Source organism: Anabrus simplex, chromosome 1, assembly GCF_040414725.1.
Source record: "Anabrus simplex isolate iqAnaSimp1 chromosome 1, ASM4041472v1, whole genome shotgun sequence".
Classification (NCBI taxonomy): domain Eukaryota; kingdom Metazoa; phylum Arthropoda; class Insecta; order Orthoptera; family Tettigoniidae; genus Anabrus; species Anabrus simplex.
In genome coordinates, this window is record NC_090265.1 from 254,125,543 (window position 1) to 254,151,617 (window position 26,075).

At 41.7% G+C, this 26,075-nt stretch overlaps 1 protein-coding gene across 1 annotated transcript in view; it reads left to right on the forward strand.

Moving 5' to 3' along the window:
• The window catches only part of LOC136864639 (carboxypeptidase B), a 112,584-nt gene that overhangs the window by 41,733 nt on the left and 44,776 nt on the right, over positions 1–26,075 (forward strand). The window contains exons 3-5 of the mRNA XM_067141896.2: positions 6,737–6,940; positions 10,345–10,426; positions 21,709–21,859. Coding sequence (XP_066997997.2) covers positions 6,737–6,940; positions 10,345–10,426; positions 21,709–21,859 — 437 coding nt within the window. The remainder of the gene's footprint in view (positions 1–6,736; positions 6,941–10,344; positions 10,427–21,708; positions 21,860–26,075) is intronic.

The window sequence follows — 26,075 nt, forward strand, 5'->3', positions numbered from 1 at the left end:
GGCGTGCCTCGCTCGCATAGTCAACACCGTACGAATGTACATGTTTTGTTTCTGTCATCTGTGATATAACTGTTCTGGGCCCTGTGAACGAACGAAAAGAAGGCTAAAAAGGAATTCGGTCGGAAGAAGGAGATGATTACAGTGGATGAATCTGTTCAATGACAATGCAATGTCACATTTTCGTGAAATCCTCAAAAAGAGGCAAAAGCAACGGTCATTGGACAGGTTCCTCGTTAAAGTTGCACGAAAAGAAAACACTTCCAATGAGCCAACCGATAGCAGTGATTCCGTTAGTGAAATTCGTGCTACACAGTAACTCTTCTCATGTCGTCTCTCGTCTCCCTCACACCAACAATGATTCTATTGTAAGGTAAAGTGCAATTTAATTGTTTTACGTTATATTTTGTTTTAGAAATATTATGCGAATAAATGTTTTTGTGTTGTGGACGAATCATCCGAGTTTCAATAGTTTCTTATGGGAAAATTTGCTTTGATATACGAGCGATTTGGATTACGAGCATGTTGCCGGAACGAATTATGCTCGCAATCCAAGGTTCCACTGTATTAGTTTTGCAATTTAGAGATTTGTTTCAATTGATACTTCATTAAAATAACGGGTTTGCACAACAACACAATTAAATAACGAGATTTCGTGGAACTTATAGCATAAGTGGACATGCACTGTCTGAACTTGCAAGTTTGAAAGATTTGTTTACAAATTTCGAATTTACTGGCACTACAAATAGAATAATCACTAGCTGCCACTCTTCTACACAATTTTAACACTGGTGTAACGGTTGCGGATATGATATTCAGCCACGAAATAAAAGGGAAGTGAGCTTATATCCCATTATCAATTAACCTACATGTATTTTTCCGTAGTTCCCACGTTTCAAGTCCATTCTAGCGTTGAACTGGTACATAATACTCGTATAACCTACTGGCTATTTCCTTTCCAAAGAAGGGTCTAATGACCTCGATATTTGGCCCCTTAAAACTGCAACCATTATCATCGCCAATACCTCAAGGAAAGAAAGAAAGAAAGAAAGAAAGAAAGAAAGAAAGAAAGAAAGAAACAAACAAACAAACAAACAAACAAACAAAGAAAGAAAGAAACAAACAAACAAACAAAAAACAAACAGACAAACAAACAAACAAACAAACAAACAAACAAAAAATCTAATCTAACATACATCGCACTAAGGACTTTAGAGGCTGATGCCCAGCCGACGGCCTCCAGATGTTGGAAAGTCACATGGTCGGCATATCCTCAAAAGCAGCTTCAATAACACCATACTACTACTACTACAGACAACAACGAGGCCTCAAGCTCCTAACCTGAAACAATAACAGTGCTGAAAATAATTCCTTGACACTGTAGCAACGATTCCCTTCAGAATCACTTAAAAATGCATTCTTTGAACAAATCTTGCGATCATTTCTACAACATATTTCTGCACATACTCTGAAAAAACGAAACTCCGTGGCACTACAGCCCTTGAAGGGCCTTGGCCTACCAACCGACCGAGAACTACACTGGTATAGTGTGGTGTTTGGTGAAAATGGGTTCCGAAAGAAAAAGAAAGTTAATTCAAATTTGTGTTATGTCAATGCATTGTCCTACAAAGGACTCCTACAGTGGTGCCATTTCCTGCCGCTAGTGTCTTGGCAATGTGTGTCTATCAGCTGACAAGCCCACTGTCGCTCTGGAGGAAAATGCTGGTAATTTCACAATTTCCGTTATGATGGAGGTATATGCCTATAGTGCCTGAATACTTTAATCGCACTACTTCTCATTTATAACTTAGAAGTAAGTGTTCGTGCGCCCACTATTCTTAGTGTGTACGCTTTCTTGGTGCGTGTAGCCTTCTAATTTATGAAGGAGGTACAATATTGTTTTACATTTTATTTTTTGTACGTCCGGGTATGGTTCACATTTCACTTTTGAAGGCGGTGACGTGTAACTTAGTGTCTTATTCCACCGTTTGGTAGCAGCACACGCGCACTGGCCAACGAATGCACTCGTCATAGCCATTTCATAAGAAGACTGTCAGCGTAGGAGCTGACAACATGGAAAGCAGCCATTAGGGACAGCGCTATACGGCTCGCCCAAATGTTACTCTTAGGGCACCCCCGACGGGGGGCCTTATTGGATATCAGTACCGGTGCGCTTAATTGCGCTCCTCTGCTGGCCTGTTCAGGAAAATATGTATAATAATAATAATGATAATATTGAAGTTAATCGTCTGTATCGTGATTTACGGTGAAGCCCGCCTGGTGGCCATGATCGTTAAGGCGCTGAAGTCTAAAAACGGTCTAACACCGAGGTTAGCCGGTTCGAGTCCCGTTGGTCGAAAAAATTTTCACCATCAGAATGTTGGCCGGCAGGGTAGGGGAGGTGGTGGTATACAATTTCTAATCACTAGATTGCGTGCCAAAAGCCTGGATTAAATTCCAAACCTCTCCGCAGTGCTCATATGGAGTGAGGGCATATGACGCTGTTGATGGTGATTCGTCCGTCGGATGGGGACGTTAAGCCTTGAGCAGACCCCTTGGTGCTATTCGACAGGAGTAGGCTATGTGCCGGCACCGGGTTTCACCCTCTCCCTACTATCATATATCACGTCATTCATTTCATCTCTCATTAACTCCTCTGATGAGGTTGACGTCAGGAAGGGCATCCGGTCGTAAAAAAACCGCCACGACAAATTCATCTCACCTCATACCCGACCCCGTAGGGAAACGGGACAAGGGTTGGACAAACAAACATCGTGATTTACGGTGAAGTGAAAATTAGGTAATGTTCAACCTTCGCGTTGTGTGGACCATGGCTGTGTAAGTAATAATTCAAATTGTTTCTAAATTATTTCGGACCAGCGACAAGGGCCGAGCCTGGTGGGTGACCCATCCAGACTCTGACCACGCCCGATGTTGCTTAACTATACCGGGCCCTGTCGTTGGATTGTTTGCCGGAATACATGCATTTTAATCATGTATTCAGGTGTGTTAGTGTCGGTGACACGATTTTTAATTTAGAAAAAACAGCATGTGGATATACGGCATTTATGCATCCCGCTGAGGCGTCCTGTCGGTTTCCAGTGCTTCGGTAATGGTTGTGGTGATTGCTTTTTTTTTTATGAGGCTGTACTGATTCTTTTGTGGTTTTTAGACTTTGTTTGGGGGTGGACTTTGAGGTAATGTGAGGCTAGGAGGCAGTTTCTTGGTGGAAGTGAGAACTTTCGTATGGTTTTACTGGGCTTGGTGGGATTGATTACTTGGCGGGGGTGGTGGGACCGGGGTTTCTGGGTGGTATTGGGGTGGCGCTGGGGGTGGGTGCCTAGTTTGGATCGTGAATAGGTTTAGTAATAATAGCTGTAAAAGGGTATTTGTGTCTGGGATGAGTGGGATGGGGAGGGGTGTGACGGGTCTTGGGTTTGGAGGTGGGGGTGGTCGGACTGATTGGCTGAGTATTGGGGGTGGCTGTGGGTTTGGACGGAGGTGACGTGATTGTCTGTAGTGTGCCTTAATTGCCTCTTTAATGAATGGGAAGCCACGGAACGAAGCGGCATGACTGCCTTGCCAGTTGGCACACTTCGCCTGGTCCCGAGGCACCTTACAATCTGTGTGACGGTGCGGACCGCCACACATATTGCAACGGGTGTGTTCTGAGCATGAAGCTGCAGAATGATGTAGTTTGAGACAATTAAAGCACTGTGTCATTAGGGATGGGCGTGGGAGAGTGTGGGTTCATGTTCGTGACCTGGAAGCAGGTTTTCCACGCCTGCTGCCAGTCTGTGTGCTGGTATCTGTGTGGATTGGCTGTGGGTTGGTTTGGGCTTGAGTGGCTTGGGTGGGTGACGGGGGTAGTGGAGGTGGCTGTGGTGGTGAGAGAGGTTGTGGGTCGGTTTGGACTGCTGTGGATTCGATAGGCGTGGGTTCTGGGGGTGGAGTGGGGATGTGAATGGTTTAGTTTGGGTTATTTTGGTCTTGGTTTTTTGGATTGGTTTCGGTGTATCTGTTTGGGATAGTCTGGAGCGGGTTGGTGGTTGAGGGTCTGTGATCGTATTGGCATCTTGGGTTTCTGGTATTTTTCGGAGGTGAAGCTTGGAGTTGAGCTGTGGTGGAGGGGATTTACCAGAATTGGTTGTGGTAGGCCGGCGTTTTGGATTGTTTCCATTATGATGGAGTTATATTTTTTCTTGATAGGAGTGATTAGGAGGACGTTATTGTGTGTTTCTTCGGCGACTGCGATGAGGTCTTCTAGGATGGGTTCGATAGACTGTAATACTGCTTTCCATGTGAGTGGGACTGGGCCAGATATATGGAGTAGGAATATTATAATGTCGCATTTTTCTAAGGTGGGGAATGGGGAGTCGAATCGGACATAATGGAATGGGGTTTCATAGCTGTCGTCTGATAGGAGGGGGTCTGTTCTGGGACTGGTGGGGATGTCCAGGACCAATCGCTGTAATTGAAGCTGGAGTCGGTACTCATGGTGATTGATGGGAAGAGCCGGGGTCTTGGCTACTCGATCCACCAGGGTGGTCCCGACTTAGGGTTAGGAAGTGTGGTTTGTGGGTTCAGGGGTGCAATGAAGCATTGGAAATGGTCAAACACTTTCGAGGACCTGCATCTGGTTTGGCGCACTCAGTGGGTTCCACTCGTATAGTTTTGATCGGATCACGCCGAGACAAGATACAAACAGATAACTGCACTGAGCACTGGACAAATATGCTTATTTGCCCGCACAGTGGTTAGGCAGGCTGGCTGGCGTGGTTGTTTGGTGGCTGCTATTGGCTGCCGGTCTTGGTCCTGCCCTCTGATTGGCTGGCAGACTGAGCGGGGGCTCGAGGAGTCACTTGGCGGGATACGAGCTGGCTGGTATACCGCTTTTCACGAGACTATAATCCTGATGTAAAAAATAGGCGGGGCACCTTGCCTATGCACGTGGACATAGACGTAGTTGATTGGAGAAGCAACCGTCGCACTCACTCGACTGTACGTGAGCTCGAAGAAAAATAGTTCGTCGCGTTAATTTTATTTTACTTTAGTTTATTACATTTAGAGAGTTTGGAAGAGTACGTAGTCAAGTTAAAATATGGTTTTCATATATACCGCTATATATATGGTTTCTTTTTAATAAAATAATGATTAAATAACGAGAAATGAAGGCACAAGGCGTTGTGTAATACAGGAAGTCTTCTCGTAGTGAGGGAAAGTCCCAAGCTGTACAGGGTGGAGATAAGGTGTTGCATGTTGCAACAGCAGTCAGTGTCAGTATTTATAGTGAGCGAAATGGAGCAAGAGGTTGGACCATCGCGTGTAGTGAAGCACAAAAGAGGTAAACCGCTTAGAACCGACCATAGGCAGTGCATTGTGAATGTGTTCAATAAACTAAGTGAACAGAATCCAGTTTTAGTCGTTTATTCAGAAATTCAGATCTTCGCACAGTTGTCGTATGTGATGCGCAGCCCTGTACGTCCGAACACGAGACGTTGACGGGGTGGAGGTCGGTACTTCACGCTCAGCGAATCACAACTCTTTCTTTGGCGGAGGCGTGGACATTCCATGTTTATACATCAGGATTAAACTCTCGTGAAAAGACATATAGCAGGGTGCTTGCTCGGTCGGTGCTTGGCTCTCCGTGGTGTGCTCTCATCGAGCGCTGGGCTGCTATACGACTCCGCTCTCCGCTCTCTGGATAACAATTCTGGGAGTGGAATAAAAATTTGAATTTTCAGATCACCGGCATAGACAGTTTTCCAGTCTGCTGCTCTTGTTTTCCAAGAAGCTAGGAATTCTTTCATTTAGTACTAGACTACCTGATGTACCCGGAACTAACAAGAAAAGCACTTTGAATGGCAATAGGCGTACTTATATTTCTGTCTTCCCTTTCAAATTCCATGTTGGACATAGACATTCCCCATAAACACTTCACTTTGAATTAATATAAGATGCGGATAAATGATCATATCAGTGGAAATATGATAATTTAGGGGACAAACGATGGCACATCGATATCGCAAATATATTAAAATTTACATTCCCTTTAAAATTACAACTGGTGGGCTGAGTGGCTCAGACGGTTGAGGCGCTGGCTTTCTGACCCCAACTTGGCAAGTTCGATCCTGGCTCAGTCCGGTGGCATTTGAAGGTGCTCAAGTACGTCAGCTTCGTGTGGGTGAATTTACCTGCATGTAAAAGAACTCCTTCTGGACTAAATTCCGGCACCTCGGCGTCTCCAAAGCCGTAAAAATAGTTAGTGGGATGTAAAAACAATATATATTATTAATATTACAACTAGAATAACATAAACGTGCGTTTACTTCAATTTAATTCAACTCCGGCCAGCAAGTTGGCGATAGAAGCAGTAATTGAAATCTGTGGTACAAACCATTAATTATACAACACTCGTAAGAATTGTTCTCCTCTTCTTTTACTTTAAACGTATCCTAATAGAATGAACTAGGCAGCCCACAGCAGAATTAGAGAAACTGATAAGAACGTACTTCAAAAGTCTTAAATACAGATGAAGTATCAGAAAGATGGATACAGACAGTTCTCCACTTAATCGGTCATTAAAGGGACTTAGAACATAGAAAGGTGAATAAAGCAATATCAGCAGCGATAGACGAAGAATTATAGACAATTATGTACTTATTTAATAAAAGGCAAAATACATAAGAATGCAAGTACAATATTTTCTGTACGTAAAATTTTTTCCTTCTATTTTCAGGTACAAGATCCTCGACACAGAAGCTCTTAACGAGAGAGCAGTGAAGGCTCTGTCCCCTCTAACGAATGTCCTCGACTTCTGGGACAGTCCGCGAGTTGGAAAACCATCTCGAATTTTGGTATCTCCTTCAGAGTACCAACAAGTGCGAAATGTCCTAGGCTCTCAGCATATTGAGTTCGACGTGTTGGTGAGTGATCTTGAGAGGTACGTAACACAAGTTATTGTTAACTTTTTCCATTTACTACATTTTAATTCAGTCTTTTATCAGTTCAGTTTAGTATCACCTGAATTAAAATCCGATATATCTTTTTTTATTCACCTACAGTCCTTCTTAAAACTGGTGACTATTCCTCTTCATCTACGGTGTATGGTGTTTCTGGACATCTCCCCTTTGAAAAATCACCTTTCTGTTCTTTAACTTGTCAGTTTTTCACCTTTCCTTCCTTACGTTACATCCTAGAATTTCAGTTTCCGCGGATGGGATTATTTTTCTCCATCCAGTGCCTGGTTCCTGAATATCTGCATGTCTGTCTGGCATGTCTGCAGGTCTCACTAGTGTGTACCAATATTAAAGTACTGGTATTTTATCAAAATATTTCTACTCATAGCACCATTCTACTAGTCTTCTTTTTCATTCGTTTCTTTGTCTCAATGCACATCTTCCTACTATTTTCTTCGTTTTACCATACCTTTTCCTAGATCCCAGCTAACGGCCGTAGCCGTGTTGAAACACCGGATCCCGTGAGATCTCCGAAGTTAAGCAACATTGGGCGTGGTCAGTATTTGGATGGGTTGCCACGCGCTGTTGGTTGGGGGTAAAGGAATGGAGGAGCGGAAAGGAACTGGCCACCCTACCGCACGTAAACTCCGGCTCAGGAACACCTCTGCGGAGGTTCGGACCTGCCTTCGGGCAGAATAACCCTTACCCTTCCTAGATCCCAGTCTCCCGTCACAAATTTTTGTGCAAATAGTTGTAACATCGACATAAATGTCGTGTGGCTATTTCTAGCCGAGTGCAGCCCTTGTAAGGCAGACCCTCCGATGAGGGTGGGCGGCATCTGCCATGTGTAGGTAACTGCGTGGTATTGTGGTGGAGGATAGTGTTATGTATGGTGTGTGAGTTGTAGGGATGTTGGGGACAGCACAAACACCCAGCCCCCGGGCCGCTAGAGTTAACCAATTAAGGTTAAAATCCCCGACCCGGCCGGGAATCGAACCCGGGACCCTCTGAACCGAAGGCCAGTACGCTGACCATTCAGCCAACGAGTCGGACAATAGTAAAATGAAGTTAACTAATTAGATGAATGTCTAACATGGTAACAAATAACTACATTTTTAAAAAAACCATTAGATCTTGTTTAGCTTTAGAAAAGTGTTTAGAAAGTAGGCACTGTAAAAGACACCGAGACGGAAACAGAAGACCAAAGGGCTGGGGTTCTGGCCCACTATTCTCCATGTCTGTATATCACTGGTTTGCAGTCTAGGGAATGCTTTTCCCTCATGTTAAACAGTTCCCCGTTTCGGTCTCGGATTCAGGTGATTACGTATCAGAAAGGAGAATAGCATTATTCTGTAAGATGGAGTGCAGAACATTGGAAGTCGGAATCATCGGGACAGATTGATTTTCTTAAAAGGGAAGTGGATAGTTCGAAGTTAAATGTAGTTTGAGTAAGTGAGGCACGTTTGCAGTGAGCGGCATTTCCCGTTAGGGGATTGATGTATAAGTAACATGCAAACAGATGGGAAAGGGACTTGTTTTGAATAACGGGAGAGAAAATGCAGATAAAAATCTAGTATTAGACGTGTACACATTGTGTATTTCTGTGTGCGTTGGTCAATGCAACTTTTATGTGTGGGAAATGATGATACAAGCGTCCTTTTTATTGTTCTTAGGTGTTGAATTTGTAACCGTTTTAATACTTAGTTTGCAGCTATAATATAATGAAGATAGCATTAACAGTAATGAGATGCGCTATTATTTTAAAGAGTCTGATCAATGATTGTACAGATAATCATTATACTACATTAGCAATGCCTCAAGTATGGATTGTTAACTCGTGTTGAGGTACTGTTCTTGGGACACCGAAAATCCGCAGGGCGATTCTCAATTATGTGCATGACTCGCCGGAACTAAAAGTTTTCTGTGCAATGTCGCAAGCTGCATGCCATATCGATGGTTAACTTCTAAAACCTCGTATGTCCCGACGTTCTTGCAATCCGTTATTCTCCTTATGACTGGTCACGCCTCCCAGCCACGTGTGAATATGCAACCCATCAGAACAATTTTCGTTGTGTTCATTTTCCTATGGTGCTCTGTAAAGAAAAATGAACCTTAAATACATTATACTGTAGGAGTGAGTACATTCGCTAGCAAACAACATCCCTACAACACGGTATGGTAAGGTCTAGTTTTCTTTACATACTGTCACAGGAAAATGAACACAACGATAAGTATACTGATGGACTGCATATACATATGTGGCTGGGAAGCGCGACCAGTCTTAAGGAATATAATGGTTAAGAAGAGCTTTGGGTCATACGAGGTTTTAGAAGTAAGCCATCGATATGTGTTGTTGTCCTCCTATGATATGAGCATTCTGCACGAGTTGAGATATATATCTTTCTTAACATACAATTTACGCGATTTCCTCTTCTCATGAGATGAATTCACGACAACGCACAACATTTTGATCCCTAGACTAACCCTTTAAAAACGGCATATAAATCTTCAAAATACTCCTCATAAACATAGATAATTTTGTCATAAATCAAATTCCAGCCGAATACAGGATACTCTCCACTACGGGTAAGTCATGGAGTATTGCTAGAGGCATGTTTTTTTCGCATTAATTTTTGTTCGATTTCGCGAAAAGAAAACAATTTTTCGCGTTATTTCGCGAAATAGGGCTGACCCCATCGCTTTAAATTCGCTTTAATCATTTCGTAAAATTATTCACAAAAAGTTTAATTCGTGAGATTTGTGAATTATTTATGTGAAAAATAGATAAAGAGAAACAAAATTGTTAATCATTCATTATGCCTTATGTAACTTAATCTTGATTAGAACTATAATATAGGCCTATTCAAGATTAATAACAAATTGCCCTTTCACTATATATGGCCGCAGCTGCCACTCTATATCGCCATACCATCAAGGGTTTTTAAAATTTTAATGAAAACGAAGAGATACTCTCTGTCGAATTGAGACATCGTTCTTCTGTCATCTGTTTCTCTTCACACGCGTGATATTCGAATACAATTTCAAGATCGTTATTTTCAAGTAATTTCGCTGCATTTTCGCACTTATCGCAAAATAAGTGCATTTCGCTTTAAACTGGCCTCATCGCTTTAATTCGCTGTAATTCGCGAAAACAAAATCACCGATTTCGTAACCAGAATCATATGATTCTTTTAGTTATCTCAAAATCGCTTAAAAATTTGTTTGTCGCGTTTATCGTTAAAGCGAAAAAATCATGCCTCTAAGTATTGCTAAACAAACGAACATAACAGAGATTAAAGCTCTTCTTGATCCCGGACAGGAATGACGTACTGTACCTCACGCTATTGTCAAGCTCTAGTTAATTAACAACGCTAATTTTTTCTTACAGCTCGCTTGAACAAGAACCTGCATCTCAGTATGAACTCAGAAATGGATCAATTTCTTTCACCAAGTTCAATCGTCTTGCTGAGGTAAGTCATCATTCAATTATATCATGATATTTAAAATGGAGGTCACAGTCTTGAGTCGTCTCAAGAAAGGGACCCAAACAGGAAAAATGATCTGATAATTATATAGCATAAAATGAAATCACAGGCGCGATATCGACGTGGTGAATCCTGGGTTCGAGTAGCACTCTCATACATGCGAACAGAATCAGGAATCGGTTACTTGAAGCACTGTTTATACGACTTCCAAATAGTATGACACTGATGGATCCACTCATATACTCGAGATGGACTACGCAAGTAGCGATTACTGTCTCTGAAGACCGCTACTCGATTCCCGTTCGTTATAGAAAGAAATATTCACTGATCTGTTTGTTCCTTCGTGAGCGTCATTATTCATTGATGGTACTCTTTCCTGGCTAAGCTGACAACATTTATTTTATTATGTTTGTTGCCAACGCACTACGTCATGACGATTTGAAGCAACGTCACCCGTTCTTTATAAACATATTCATTTAGCCTGCAATAATATTACTTGTCTGCATTCCCTTATCTTGACATCATCTATCTACTGAACTATTTTAATTTAAATAGCATCACAGGTTTAATGGTAATTTCTAAAGCATTCTCTTTCATTTAGCGTGCGAAGAAAGGGGTATGGGGAGTCCCCTATCTGCGTTGAGATAAGTACTAGCGACATATGGTTTCCATCACCGCTCGTATATCTAAAGTGCGTCATTATATATGCGCTCGATAAGTAATTCATCTTTTTACATTATCAAATACTAAAAATTATGCCGAGTTTATTGATTCCTTACTTGTGTTGTCTTAGGATAGTGACGAAATTTCCTTATTATTATTATTATTATTATTATTATTATTATTATTATTATTATTATTATTATTATTATTATTATTATTATTATTATTAATGCGTGAAATTTGTGGGTTGGTATCCAAGAATGTGCAGGGAAATCGGTGGGAATATCCAGTTTTCACGTTAGAACCCTGTAAACTAACTCCGCTTCCTGACATAGGCAGCAGTTGAGCGTAGCGTCCTATCTCGCGCTCGCTTCCATGATAGAGAGCGCAATACCAAGGCCACGCTGTACTTAAGCTCTCCCTCTTTGTATGCGCACCGAGAGCTTCTGTATCCGAGCTCGCGCGGCGTCGTTCGTATGCCGGACCGGGCATAACATGCTGTTACAACCAAATATTTCATAGAATGATACGGAAAACGGCGTATCTGTCTCGCTGGGCTTCATGACATGTCTATTAGCATGCTATTGAATGGTTTCATCATGTATGTATGTATGTATGTATGTATGTATGTATATATATGTATGTATGTATGTATGTATGTATGTATGTATGTATGTATGTATGTATGTATGTATGTATGTATGTATGTATGTATGTATGTATGTATGTATTTCACCCTTTGTATACTTACGCTGTTAGTATGAGAATGTTGGTTCTTGGTTCTTACCTCGGCGCTCGTTCAAATATTTACAGAGATCCTCTTCTCTCAGGCCGTAGTGCATCCGACTTCAAAGTTAGGTACATAAATGTCTCTAACTACGGCTAAGCTGCGTAATAAAACAGGCTGGTCTTATTTCAGTATTTATTCACTAGAGAACCAAACGAAATTGATTAAAATAAGCAGCCAACAATAAAAACAAACTGAATTCATGAAATGTTTAAGGAAATTATGATATAAAAATTCTCAAAGGTTAGTTACTAAGCTTACTATAGTTATGACATTCAGAAATGTAATGCACATAAAACTAATTCACAATTCAAATTGTCTTAATCTGATTTAATAAACAAACCTTCTGTAATTAATTAAAGTGAAGATCGAAATAAGATTGGACACAAACACCTTAACTGATTCATTACGATACTTGCAAATTGGACAATAACTAAAGCATTATCGATTAATGATGAAACCTTAGGATTGCTGGTCAATTTAAAATCAAGTTGAATAAAATCAAATATTTGCCGAGTTAATTGTTTAATTAACAATGAGCGAGATTAAAATTGGATTCTACTCTAATAAAAAACTCACCACGCGATGATTACATTCAACTACTACTAGTCACTCTCAATATTATAATGACCACCATTAACTCAATTAATTAAATGATACTAATAACCATTTTTATGTATAATCTTAAAGATATGCGTAACGAGTGTGCGTTTGATTATGGACGAACGGAGTAGTGTTGTTTGCTAATCTATGGCCCGGTTTCAAGGCATAAATCAATAGCGTGTGTTTGTGCAAGCGACTGTCTCTAAAACCAAGTGTTGGTAGTAGGTATAGTGGAGAGTTCAGCGGCCGCCACCGCCGCAGGCCCACCGCAGAGGCTTCCTCCGCCACCTCCTCCTCACGCTCTCGGGAGAGCCCTCTTCCTCCACCACCGCCACACGCCCTCGGGAGCGGCCACCTCCTCACGCTGGCTAAGAGCGCGACCCTAACCTCACATCCGGCATCTTGGAGGGGCTTAACGTAACTTTTTATGCGTAAGAGAGCTAGCCTAACCTCACGGAAGGGCCTAACTTCAGTTTTTCATCCGGATGCCCTTCCTGACGCCTAAGAGCGCGACCCAAACCTCCCATGCACTATCTTGGAGGGGCTTAACCTAACAAAGAGAGCTAGCCTAACCTTACGGAGGGGCTTAACCTCAGTTTACGGCCGGCTGCCCTTCCTGACGCCTAAGAGAGTGAGCTTAACCTTACACCTACTATCTTTGAGGGGCTTAACCTAACAACGACAGCAAGCCTAACGTTATGGAAGGGCTTAACCTCTGTTTTACAGCTAGATGCCCTTCCCGGCGCCAATTGCACAAGATGGCGGCTATAGATGACTCCTTATGAGACTCCTTAAGGGTGCTTGCGCAAGATGGCGGTCGCAAGATGGCTGCTATACATAGACTTTTATGAGACGCCCTTGGGATGCTTGCGCAAAGTGGCGGACAAAAGATGGCGGCTATGAGACACCCTAAGGGTGCTTGCGCAAGATGGCAGCTGCAAGATGGCGGTTATACATAGCTTCTTATGGGACTGCTTAAGGGTGCTTACACAATCGTGCTGCTATCTTTAGCTACCTACCTTTGAAATGTGGTGGCGGCAATTTGAAAAATTCTACGTGCCTTTTGGACAGCTGTCATCCTTCATCTTGCATCGCAAACCTCAATGCTGCACTCTTTAGCTACTTACCTTTGAAATGTGGTGGCGGCAATTTGAGAAATCCTACGTGCTCTTGTTTGGAAACAAACCCGCGTGCTTTTATGACAGCAGCCATCTTTAATCAACAGAGCATCGTGCTGCTATCTTTAGCTACATACCTTTGAAACGTGGTGGCGGACAATTTGAAAATTTCTATGTGCCTTTTTGACAAGCTGCCATCTTTAATCAACAAAGCACCGTGCTGCTATCTTTAGCTACATACTTTTGAAATGTGGTGACGGTAATTGTTATCCGCCATCTTGCATCGCTTACCTTAGTGCTGCTATCTTTACGGCACTACATTTGAAATGTGGTGGCGGCAATTTCTACGTGCTTTTTGACAAGCAGCCATCTTTAATTAACAGAGCATCGTGCTGCCATCTTTATGACACTAAACCTTATTCTTTGACATGTAGTGGCGGTGGTGGTGGTGGGTAATTTAAATTCTATGTGCTTTTTTGACATCTGTCATCCACCATCTTTAATCAACAGAGCACCGTGCTGCTATCTTTATCGTAGTGGCGGACAATTTTAAGAAATTCCGTCAGCTGTCATCCACCATCTTTAATCAACAGAGCACCGAGCTGCTATCTTTATCGTGGTAGCGGGCAATTCTACATGCAACTGTAACCATCTTTAATCAACAAAGCATCGTAGTGCTATTTTTAGCTACATACCTTCGACATGTGGTAGTGGGTAATTTTACAGCGACCATCAACAAAGTGCTAGCTAAATCCACATGCTTGCTACTTTACACAGGCAATTTGTTATGCGCTATTTTCTTTGTTGACGGTCCCTATCCAACGGCTCCGTTTTAGGATTCGAGTTAAAGCATGTTGAAGCAACTACAACCTTAGGCGAATGCTGCTTAGCCTGACTTGCATCTGACATGCCCTTGAGCAAGCGAAACGGTAGTGACTTAGCAAAAATAAATACCGGTTTTGTTACGTCAGGAAGGGTAACAGGTTGAATCCCAGTCCTGCGGCGTCAGAAAGGGCATCCAGCCGTAAAACAGGACTAGGAGCGGGGAAGCAGCTAGCCGCTCCCTAGTGTAATTCGGGAGTTATGCCTTGCGAGTAGGTATGTACCATCACCGGGTTTCGAATAAGCATACTCTAGAGTTCTAACATCAATGTGTAAGTCCTTTTCGAGCAAGAAAAAATATTAGGGATTCGTTTTACTAAAACGTTGTATTAGAGTGAGCTTGAAAGCAAACCCACCCACACACACAAGCTACATCAGGTCGGCGAGCACATGGACACTGCTGGAATGTGATGCTTCAGCGAGTTTCGCCCAGTACAAAGTTCACTACTCGCTTACAGCTTACATCAAAAGTAACAGGGGTAGCTTGCACTCTCTCGCCGGGCTGAGTAGCTTAGAAGCGCTAGCATTATAACATAACAGGTTCGATTCTGGCTTAGTCTGGTATACGTCGTGCCGGTAGAACTTTTGAGGGACGAAAGTCTTACACTTTGGCGTCTCCGAGTTCGATCCTAGCTTAGTCTGAAGGTGCTCGGAATAACTTCTGAGAGACAAAATTATAGCACATCGGTGTCTCTAGGTTTAATCTTAGCTTAGTCTGAAGGTGCTCGGAAGAACTTTCGAAGAACCAAAGTTTGGCACCTCGGCGTCTCCAAGTTCGATCCTGGCTCAGTCTGAAGGTGCTTAGTAGAACTTCTAAGGGACTAAATTCTAGCACCTCGGCGTATCTAGGTTCGATCCTAGTTCAGTTTGGTCGTGCACAGCAGAACTTCTGAGGGACAAAATTTTAGCACCTCGGTGTTGCTGGGTTCAATCCTAGCTCAGTCTGGTCGTGCACGGCATAACTTCTGAGGGGCTAAATTCTGGCACTTTGGCGTTTCCGGGTTCGATCCGGGCTCAGTCTAGTCGTAACAGGTCGCTAACAGGCAGGAGATAATCCCATAGATGTTAGCTCAGCTCAATGCCCGATGACTAATTCGTCAACTAGCTCAACGTCCCGTTTACGCTCTCCAAGATAACAGGCAGGGTATACCGTAGATGTTGACTCAGCTCAGTGCCCGAGGATCGCAGCTAATGCTGTATATCTTCGACTATACTCCTAGTAAGTTTACAATCTATGTATAGTAGGACCTCAATTCTCCAGACTAAACAGGACCAATGGTGATGTGGACTAATAAAAATCTGGATCATAGAAAGATAATGAGAAAAATGCTATTATACAATATATATTCCTTTTCAGGAATAATAACTGAGCCACTTCAAACAGCCAAGTTGTAAGACTAAATGGACGCAGTACTGTGAGTTTTTGCTTGCTTAGAACGTGAACGAAAGTAGCATGTTATCTCAGCAAAAAAATACGCATGACCTTGTTCCTGCATACACGCAAGTCAGACACTTACAGAAATAAAATGATGGATACCGCGATTCAAATCCTGGCAACTTATGCCGTCAGGAAGGGCATTCGGTCAGATCCATATTACACGTTGTCAGAAAGACTGACGATCGTTCAGGAAAGGGTTAGCAGCGGCTAGCCACCGCCTAGCATTTGCTATTTATAGGGCTGCCGACAGTAGGTGTTCGAGCCCGCTATCTCCCGAAAAGTAACAGAAGTAGCGAGAATGATTGCGGGTACAAGATGTTGATGGTGATTCATCTGTCGGATGGGGACGTTAAGCCTTGTGCAGGCTCCTTGGACAGGAATAGGCTATGTGCCGGCACCGTGTTTTACTCTCTAAAACCGTGTAAGTAGTTGTAAAGACAATGATTCTCGCTGAGGAACTTACATTGTAAATTTTGTGTCAGGAAGGGCATCTGGGCTTATTACAAGGGCAAAAGGATGAAAGGACTCTTCCTCCACTTCCTCCTCCTGACTGCGTCCTTCTCCTCCTCCTCCTAGGGCTAATGGGCTAAAGGGTTAATGGGCTAAAGGGTTAATGGGCTAAAGGGCAAATGGGCTAGGGTGCCTCTCCTCTCTTTATCCGGGCTTGAGACCGGCTCTACATCTAGAGGCGGAGTTAACACCCTAAGGAAGGGAGACTGTTGGAAAATAATCTATACGAATATAGCTACTCGATCGACTATATACTACAGAAGGATGACTTAGGTGAGGGTAAGCGCTGGGATTGTAGGAAGGAGTTTAAGCTGTTGTACTGTCGAGAGAGAGCGATTACTTAATAATACCTACACGGCGTAATTTATGCTCTATTTCAAAAATATCTGCTTCGTACGCTGTGTAACCAGCATCATGATAGGCTCTTAGCAGTTGCAAACGTTTTACGAGTAAGTTGGGGTCTTTACAGTATCTTATGTCTACGTAGATTAACAGAGGCTTGTTATGAACTTTGAACCTATATGCAGACAGTTGATGTGTAGGGACTTGTTTTGATGCAGTACGTGCTTTAGCAGTAGCGTTTCTAGGTGCAAACTTAACTTGTTTCGATAGCAATGAAGCGTTGAAATTTTCTTTTTTATCTTGCATCTCTTCTTGAGATGTTTGCACTGCGACAGAACGCGTAGCAGTTTTAGAAAATGAAGTAAAATCATCAAGCGGTAATGGCAATGAAACATTGAGATCGTTTTCTTCTTCTTCTTCTTCTCCTACTTCTACTTTCCCTTTACTACTGTTTTGATCAACATCATTATCCTTATTATCATAATCATGATCTTGCCTCTCTTTATCTTGAAGTTTGTGCTTAGTAACAGAACTTGTAGCAGGCCTAGACAACAAGGGAGAATTAAAAATCTCTCGCAGAGGTGTACTTTTTAAAAATAAATCAGTGTTCGCTTGAATACGGTTGAGCTCTTTGTATTTTGTTCTCGATGAAGCTACATTACACGAGGCTTCATGACGTTGGGCGTTGTATGCGTTCTTGAACTCTCTTCTACAATGTTTGCAGTGAAAAATTGTCCTACATGATATCTCATGACGTCCCTTGTGATAGCTTCGGGAAAATGCTTTTCCACACTCTTTGCAAATATACCTAGAAATAGGGTTTTCCATGACGGACTTTTACCTTCTGCTAACATATTCTTCTTTAAATCTGCTAGACACTTGTTACTCGCTACTTCGATGATGCGAACAGCTTAGCGATTAACAGTAAACTAACACAAAAGCGTATAACCAAGATAGCAACAGTGAGGTTTAACCCCGTCTGGAAGGCAGTGAGGTTAGCGATGTTCTGTTGTTGGATTTTAAATTCCGCACTACAACATGCATAAGGTGGCAGCCTTGAGGTTTAGCGCCGTAAAGATGGCAGCAGTGAGGTTAGCGATGCTCTATTGTCCTTCAAAGTGAGGTTAGGGTCCGTCAAGATGACAGCTGTCAAAAACGCACGTGGCTTTGTTTACCAACAAGAGCACGTGGTCGTGACGTCACGGTCACGTGGTATACTACGTCAGCATGCGGAGTTCGAAATCCACGGCTACGTGGTTAGAACTTTGCTATGATCACAAGATTTCTACAAATTTTCAAATTGCTGCCACCACATTTCAAAGGTAAGTAGCTAAAGAGTGCAGCACTGAGGTTTGCGATGCAAGATGAAGGATGACAGCTGGCAAAAGCGCACGTAGAATTTTTCAAATTGCCGCCACCACATTTTAAAGGTAAGTAGCTAAAGATAGCAGCACGATTGTGTAAGCACCCTTAAGCAGTCCCATAAGAAGCTATGTATAACAACCATCTTGCAGCCGCCATCTTGTGCAAGCACTCTTAAGGTGTCTCATAGCCGCCATCTTGTGTCCGCCATCTTGCTCAAGCATCCCAAGGGCATCTCATGAAAGCCTATGTATAGCAGCCATCTTGCGACCGCCATCTTGCGCAAGCACCCTTAAGGCGTCTCATGAGGAGTTATCTATAGCCGCCATCTTGTGCAATTGGCATAGGGAAGGGCATCCAGCCGTAAAACAGAGGTAAGCCCTTCCATAAAGTTAGGCTTGCTGTCTTTGTTAGGTTAAGCCCCTCCAAGATAGCAGATGTAAGGTTGAGCTCACTCTATTAGGCGTCAGGAAGGGCATCCTGCTGAAAAACTGAGGTTAGGCCCTTCCGTGAGGTTAGGCTAGCTCTTTTACGCATAAAAGGTACGTTTTACGTTAAGCCCCTCCAAGATGGCGGATGTGAGGTTAGGGTCGCACTCTTAGCCAGCGTGAGGAGGAGGCCGCTCCCGAGAGCGTGTGGCGGTGGCGGAGGAGGAGGGCTCTCCCCTAGAGCGTGAGGACGAGGTGGCGGAGGAAGCCTCTGCGGTGGACCTGCGGCGGTGGCAGCCGCTGAACTCTCCACTATACCTACTGTTGGTGTTAGTAAAAAACAGGTACAGTATCAAAGTGGCGTACCCATGTGTTGATGGTGAGAGCCGTTAATTTGTATTGATTCTGAACCATTTGTCCGGGCAAATTCTACAGTTAAATTAAAAGTTGGTAACAAAGGGCATGATATGATTTATTGAATTCAAGGCAAATCCTTAAAATGAAGTCAAATAATATATATGAAAGCGCTGATCCATATCACTCTGTTAGGATTTCAAAGTCGTATAGCCATATCATCTTACAATGGTGCCTGAAGGACAAAGAATAAGGAAAACCATAGTGAAAGAAACTCACTTTGCCGGGCTGAGTGGCTCAGATGGTTGAGGCGCTGGCCTTCTGACCGCAACTTGGCAGGTTCGATTCTGGCTCAGTCCGGTAGTATTTGAAGGTGCTCAAATACGACAGCCTCGTGTCGATAGATTTACTGGCACGTAAAAGAACTCCTATGGAACAAAATTCCGGCACCTCGGCGTCTCCGAAAACCGTAAAGGTAGTTAGTGTGACGTAAAACAAAATAACATTATTATTGTTTGAAACTCACTTCCTCAAAACAACCACAATAATAATCTAAAAGCTGATATGTCAACTTCCATTGAAAGCCAGGGATTGATCCACGTGATTCTGGAAAGTGTAGCTCCCGAGACTCGAGCTTTAGACTTTCTGTTAATTGTTAAGGTGACTCACTACCGTAACTTCAGAGTCATACAGGATCGTTGGGAGTCTCCTGAGCCCTTAATCGAATCGGATTGATCTCTGATGTCCTTATGGATTAACCGTCATAAACATTGGGTTTAAGTTACCAGGGCTTGATGACACCTTCAAATGACCAGGTGAAACCACGGAACAACTGTCTTCCTAAAATACCAAATGTACAAGTCACTAGCCTGGAATAACTCAGTCTCCTATTTCAGGACAATAATCTAATCCCCTATTTCAGGGCAATAGTATCAAAACTAGGTAGTCATTTCACCCTCTCGTCACCAACACAAGTAGGCCTATACTTCCTCAATACGACGTCTTAACAAAAAAAAAAATACGATATTCCCGTTTGTCTTCTGATAACAATTCACTCTCCGCGCGTGATCTCTTAATGTACGGTCTCACTACGCTCATGTCAACAATATCAAATTTCAAACATTATTATTCTCTACAAATTTAGTGGACATGAAAAATTTTAAACGTCATCCTTCTCCCAGTTAACTACATGTTAGAAAATAACAGTTATTACTTCAAACTTAGACCAATGGACTTCACATTGTTCTGAAGTCAGTGTGTTAATATGAGTAGATCTTAATTCTGTGTTTAAGTGGAACGATGCACAAAGTGCATTACATTTTGTACTTAAGTACAGTACATGTAGACCTACACACAGTGCTTTTTGCTGAGATTTTTAATATCACACTTACTAAAGTAAAGGAATGAAATTCAACTAGTTCACCAGCTTGTCCGAGGTGGGTGGAAGTTTGCCTGCTACAAATGTTCCTACAAAACGGGTATTTTCATTAATAAACAATATTTGGACAAATGAAAAATCCAGGCTAAAGCCTGAGAATGTAAAACGACAAAGTGCAACTTGGATTATAATTCTGTAGAATTTTATGACTTACTGCTCGGAAACTTGAAGTTGTTGAAGGCAATTTATTTGAGTGAAAAATATGAAAGCATGTGTCAGTGCCTTCACGCTGCAATGTGTGAATGTACCGTAATACCATATGTTGTAATGTAAACAAATATTACGGTAGCATTAGTTACAGTACGGTAATAACAGGTTAAGAAATCTCGGTAATTTTTATCATTTAAACACATTACTTCCTTTTTTATTACATCTACTAATCAGAGTGTTTTTAAGTTTTATTATGTTAAAGTGAATAATAATACATGATTTTGTATGCTTTTCACGCTTCATATCATTTAAAAGGAACAAGAAAAGTCGGCGATCAAGTTCTTGACTAGACCATATTTATGATCCGGTCCTGCTTTTTGCCCCTGAATATATGGGTACCCTAAGGCCGGCCCCTCGAAGTACTTCCCAAAAATAGAAGTCTCTAGAGTCCTCTCGATTGGGAATGTTCTGCGTTCACTTTCCATGTTTTTCTCGCACCGTATGGAGGTCTTCAGTGATATGGCAAAATGGTGGCAGGGAGGGGATGGCCTTGCGTGCGCCTAGCTCGTTCCTTACTGGTTGGTTGCCTGCGGAGGTGGGGTCAACATCAAGTATTGACGTCGGTGGTCCCGGGCGGAGCCAGTCCATTTCGTCCCTCCCCGATGTCTTAAAACAAAATGACGGGCACATCCCAATAATGTAACATTCACGAATTTATGGTCCTAATATCGAAAGATGAAATCTGACGGTTCTTAGAGGGAGGTCCGTTTACTGCCTACCTGGGCGTTAAGAAGGGAGTAGGGGGTATGGTTGCCATGGAAACGTGGGCGTGCTCACTGCGGTTGCCATGGAGATAAGCCTGCTGACCGGCTCGAGTTGCTTGGAGTTGCCAAACATCTCACTTCTGAGCGGTCTGAACGAACGGGAAACGGGGGGAAGGAGAACGGAATGCAGGAATGTGGCAACACCGTGCATCCGAAAGTTGATGCTCCTCCCTCCAGCCCTATCTGTCAGAATTCTTTAAATATTACGGGTATAGTTATGAGATTAATTCTATCTGCACTCATTTGTATACAACACAATTACTTAAACGTCTTAATTTGTAATTATCTGTCTTACACAAACGTTAATGTTAAAAATGGAGTGAGCTAACAATGAAGATTTTAATGCCAGGATTTTCTGGTTGTTCTAGATTCATGCCTATCTTGATGCATTGGCCGAGAAGTATCCCCAACTCGTCAGCGTCAGTAGCATCGGGAAAAGTCTAGAAGGGAGAGACCTGAAGCTCATCAAAATATCTTCTGGAGGAAATGGCACGAGACCAGCTATCTTCATAGACGCAGGTACGCTATAAATTCATAACTTTTAGATAGGTTATATTATTTTCTTTATTTAAGACCAACTTATTTCCGCGTAAATAATTGAACTAGTTGTTTTTACCTGAAATGGGACATTCTTACGTGGTAGCTTCTCTACTTTTCTCTTACCAAATTTTCGTGCGCCAAAATTTTCCTCTAAAATCTTAAAAGTGACTTTTGAGTCCCTAAATACATTTATGCGTATTATTGTTCCTTAACCTACGTTCCTTAATTATAGTCTATTGGTTGTAAGGCTCTTGGAACAATCTCCAGCTTTGTCTAGAACTCAGATATCAAAGATTATTTAGTTAATCTATTGAAAACTCGTAGAACATTACTCTTCTCTTCTTCGTAATACGTAATCTTTCCTATCTGACTGTAAATTATATTATTTATTGTGACCGTTCGTGGGACGCCTAACTCGGAGATGATAATAAATTTTATAATTCGCTCGACTAGATTTCAGGGGTTTACATGATCCTCCACTCAGGGCATGGCCCTTCGGAAAGGAAGCGGTCACATCCTATCAATAATTAGTCCGATAATAATCTTACATCAGTTTCAAGATAATAAGTTCACTAAAACTAAGCATAAATGAATATTTGCAATGAGAAATTGGAAGTATAATAATTTTAATAAAATGAAATAACTGACTACAATTGAACAACTGAATATGCAACGTAAAAATATATTAACTTGTGCATCGCTACCGCACCGTATTGAAGAATCAAGTCCATTTTAAAAATAATTGTCAGTCATTAAGTTAAAATCACATCATTACGCAACACTGATTCGATTAAATAAATATAAAGTAATATAATGGAAAATCAGCAATTTCAGTCTCAAATCGTTCATCTTGTTTGTTCATTTCTGGCGTATTACTAGACGAACCTGTCCTCCCTGCTCTACTTCTCTTATTACTTCATTATAATTACCTAACTAACTGAGTAATAACTTGAATTTTCTAACAGCGCATGATAAACACCGAAAAATCCATCAAATACATAATAATACCAGTGTTCCATAATCAACTAACTGCATGTCTCCATCCAACCAACGGCATCATGTGGCTGCACCTGAAATAAGGTACTATCTACTGACATAAATAAGAAAACTATCAAATGCCAGACGATCTGCGTTGCATCGGCTCCATTCCATCCTGCTGAAAATACACCTACAGCGCTAACTTACTACATCTAGCAATACCACAAGTTGATCTACAGTACAGGTGACAATAATCTCACAATCTAATTGTCGTTCGAGTAGCTTGTCGAAGATCCTACTCGTATATTCGTAAATACATTCCGCTACCCATGTGATACCAAATTAAACTCATGTCAGCTCGCATGCCTAACCAAACTCTTCGAAAAGCATTCGAACAACGCCACGAAACACGCTCATCTGGTGACGTGAACGCTACTGATCCACGAAATATCACTGTAATATTTGTCACATATGAAAGGTAATCATTGATTTACTCAAATAAAGTCTAAAATCCCAGGTAGATTAAGAAATTATGGAAATATTTAATTTTACAGAATACATACTTTACTGCCTTACAGCTATATACAATTTTTTCTGCGTCGCAGGGCTTCCGTGTTTTGTTTATGTGTAACACAACACTTTCGTGTGTCATGTCTTTGCTCACGGTAAGGCTTTGGTGTCGTGTCACTTCAACTGTCAATTGTCTAATAGTGCTGTTCCTTTAATAAAGTAATATATCTGTTGGTCCAGGGATCATGCTATTTTCCGGTTGCTTCGGCACGAGATTTAGGTCTTGTAATTTCCATATTACATGGTGATTTTCGTCGTCAAAAAAAAAAAAGCGATAACATTCTTAATGTTGTTCACCTCCATTTTGCTTTTTCAACTGTCCGCGCTAGACAAATGCACAAAGATAATAAGAATTCACAGACATGGCACTTCCATTCATCGGTGCCAGCCCTGGACCTCAAGAAACAAACAAAAGACGGCGCGAGCAGCGATATGCAACATGATGGACTCCTCTTTACAGCTCGTAAGTACGTATTCATATTTCTTGCTAGTAACGACGGTATTTCTTAATCTACCTGGGATTTGAGACTTTATTTGAGTAAATCAATGATAACCTTTCACATTGTGATAAATATTACAGTGATATTTCGTGGATCAGTAGCGTTCACGTCACCCGCTCATCTAATAAACTCAAATATATGCGGCGGAAATACCTCTCAATACTATTATCCTAACCATTGGCCATCTCAAAGAATTAAATTACTACCGCAATTCACCACTCAATAAATCATTCTCTACTTATACCGTCAACTATACCTTTAGATGACCCTACATATTTTACGCTACACAATGTCCACCACATAATGAGAAATCATCATTCCCTACATAAATGAGCTAAATATCTTTGAAGAGCTTCACTATTATTCATACAACCATCACTGAGTCGATCCACTAAACATATCACAACACTCCGCGGAATTATACATTATCATAAGATCACCACTTCAAATATCTCACACATCAGCACATCAAAACTTACCTGTGGCATTCAAGATCACACACGCCTTATAGCTGTTCCACCAACACGGAAAACAACGCAGGAAAGATCGCCTAACCCTAGTATTCACCAACGGAAAACGATATTCTAATATACGTAGTAGAAATACATGACGTTACCAACACCGTTAGCACGTTAGAACATTCAAGTCATTTTACTTTATATCACCCGTGTGACATTAAAAAGAAATAAATCTACTTCTACTATAAGCATCTACAAGTAAACAAGAAGGGCAAGGTTCGACTACTCATCTGACTTCTTCGCTTCTCCATAGGTATTGGTCGTCAGGTTATTTTTTCAGCCATCTCATTCATTTCGGCAGAATGTGGATCCACCAGGATCCTACTGGTTTACTCGGACATCTCTTCTATATGAACTTCCTTATTCACAAATATAGGCAACATCTTGAGTTCAACCTGAAACTTGAACAGAATGGTTAGATCGAATTCGTACAGATTTTTTTAATCCACTGTTATAGATTAATACTGGCCTGTGTAAATTTTATATCGCTCAATGCTATACTTAGTTTGTTAACGTATTTAGGCCTCAACTTCTTAAATTTTATGAGCTTTAATTCGTATATAAGGGCTGAGCTCTCTACTGCTTCACGATCCTTTTTGTACTATACAAGAATTGACATTTTAAAACAAATTCAAACTTCATTATTTCAATAAAAAACGAGGCTGCTTTTCATAAACTACATGACTACGATCCTGACTGCTTTATATCTGACTTTGACATTGAGGAACGTTTTCTTAGAGATTCACAAAGGAATGCAGGCTACCATTGTTTATCCTTCTCCACCTGAAATACGTCATACCACACGCCTGTTAGATAATTAACTGTATATAATTCCGGCTCAATCCATGGCCCCCCTTGACGTCTGTTATACTAGATGTGATGTCTGGCCTATTTTCTTCTCAGCTGTTACTGCAAATATTATTGATACCCGCTTGTGACTACACGGTTTTTCACGCGGTCCGATGTGTACCACGGGGTTCCGAGCTTGATCTATCGATTCTCATCCATAAGATCTACTATCAATTCGCGAGTTGTGTCGGCTCATATCTTACGAATATATAAATTCGCCGCACATCAACAGTTTATTTTACCACCATGCCGTCCACATGCATATATATTCCTATGACCTTCAATGACTCCCTGACATGTAATTGCACGTCATTGGAAGGCCATATTATGGAACAGGGAAATTAAAGATACAACGAAGGAGTTGCAGATTGGAAAGCAATAGAGATGGGAATGGTTGTGGACGTATTATACCTATTATTAATGTTAATAATAATACTTACGTCCAACTAACTACTCTTGACGGCTTTAGGAGACTCCGAGGTGGCGAAATTTTGTCCCCCAGGAGTTCTTTTACGTGCCAGTAAATCTTCCGACACGAGGCTGACGTATGTGAGCACCTTCAAATACGGTACCGATCAAATTCAAATCAGCCACTACTAATCTGCATTTACGGCAGTCGCCCAGGTGGCAGATTCCCTATCTGTTGTTTTCCTAACCATTTCTTAAATGATTGCAAAGATATTGGACATTCATTGAACATCTCCCTTCGTAAGTTATTCCAATCCCTAACTCCCCTTCCTATTAACGAATATTTGCCCCAATTTTTCCTCTTTAATTCCA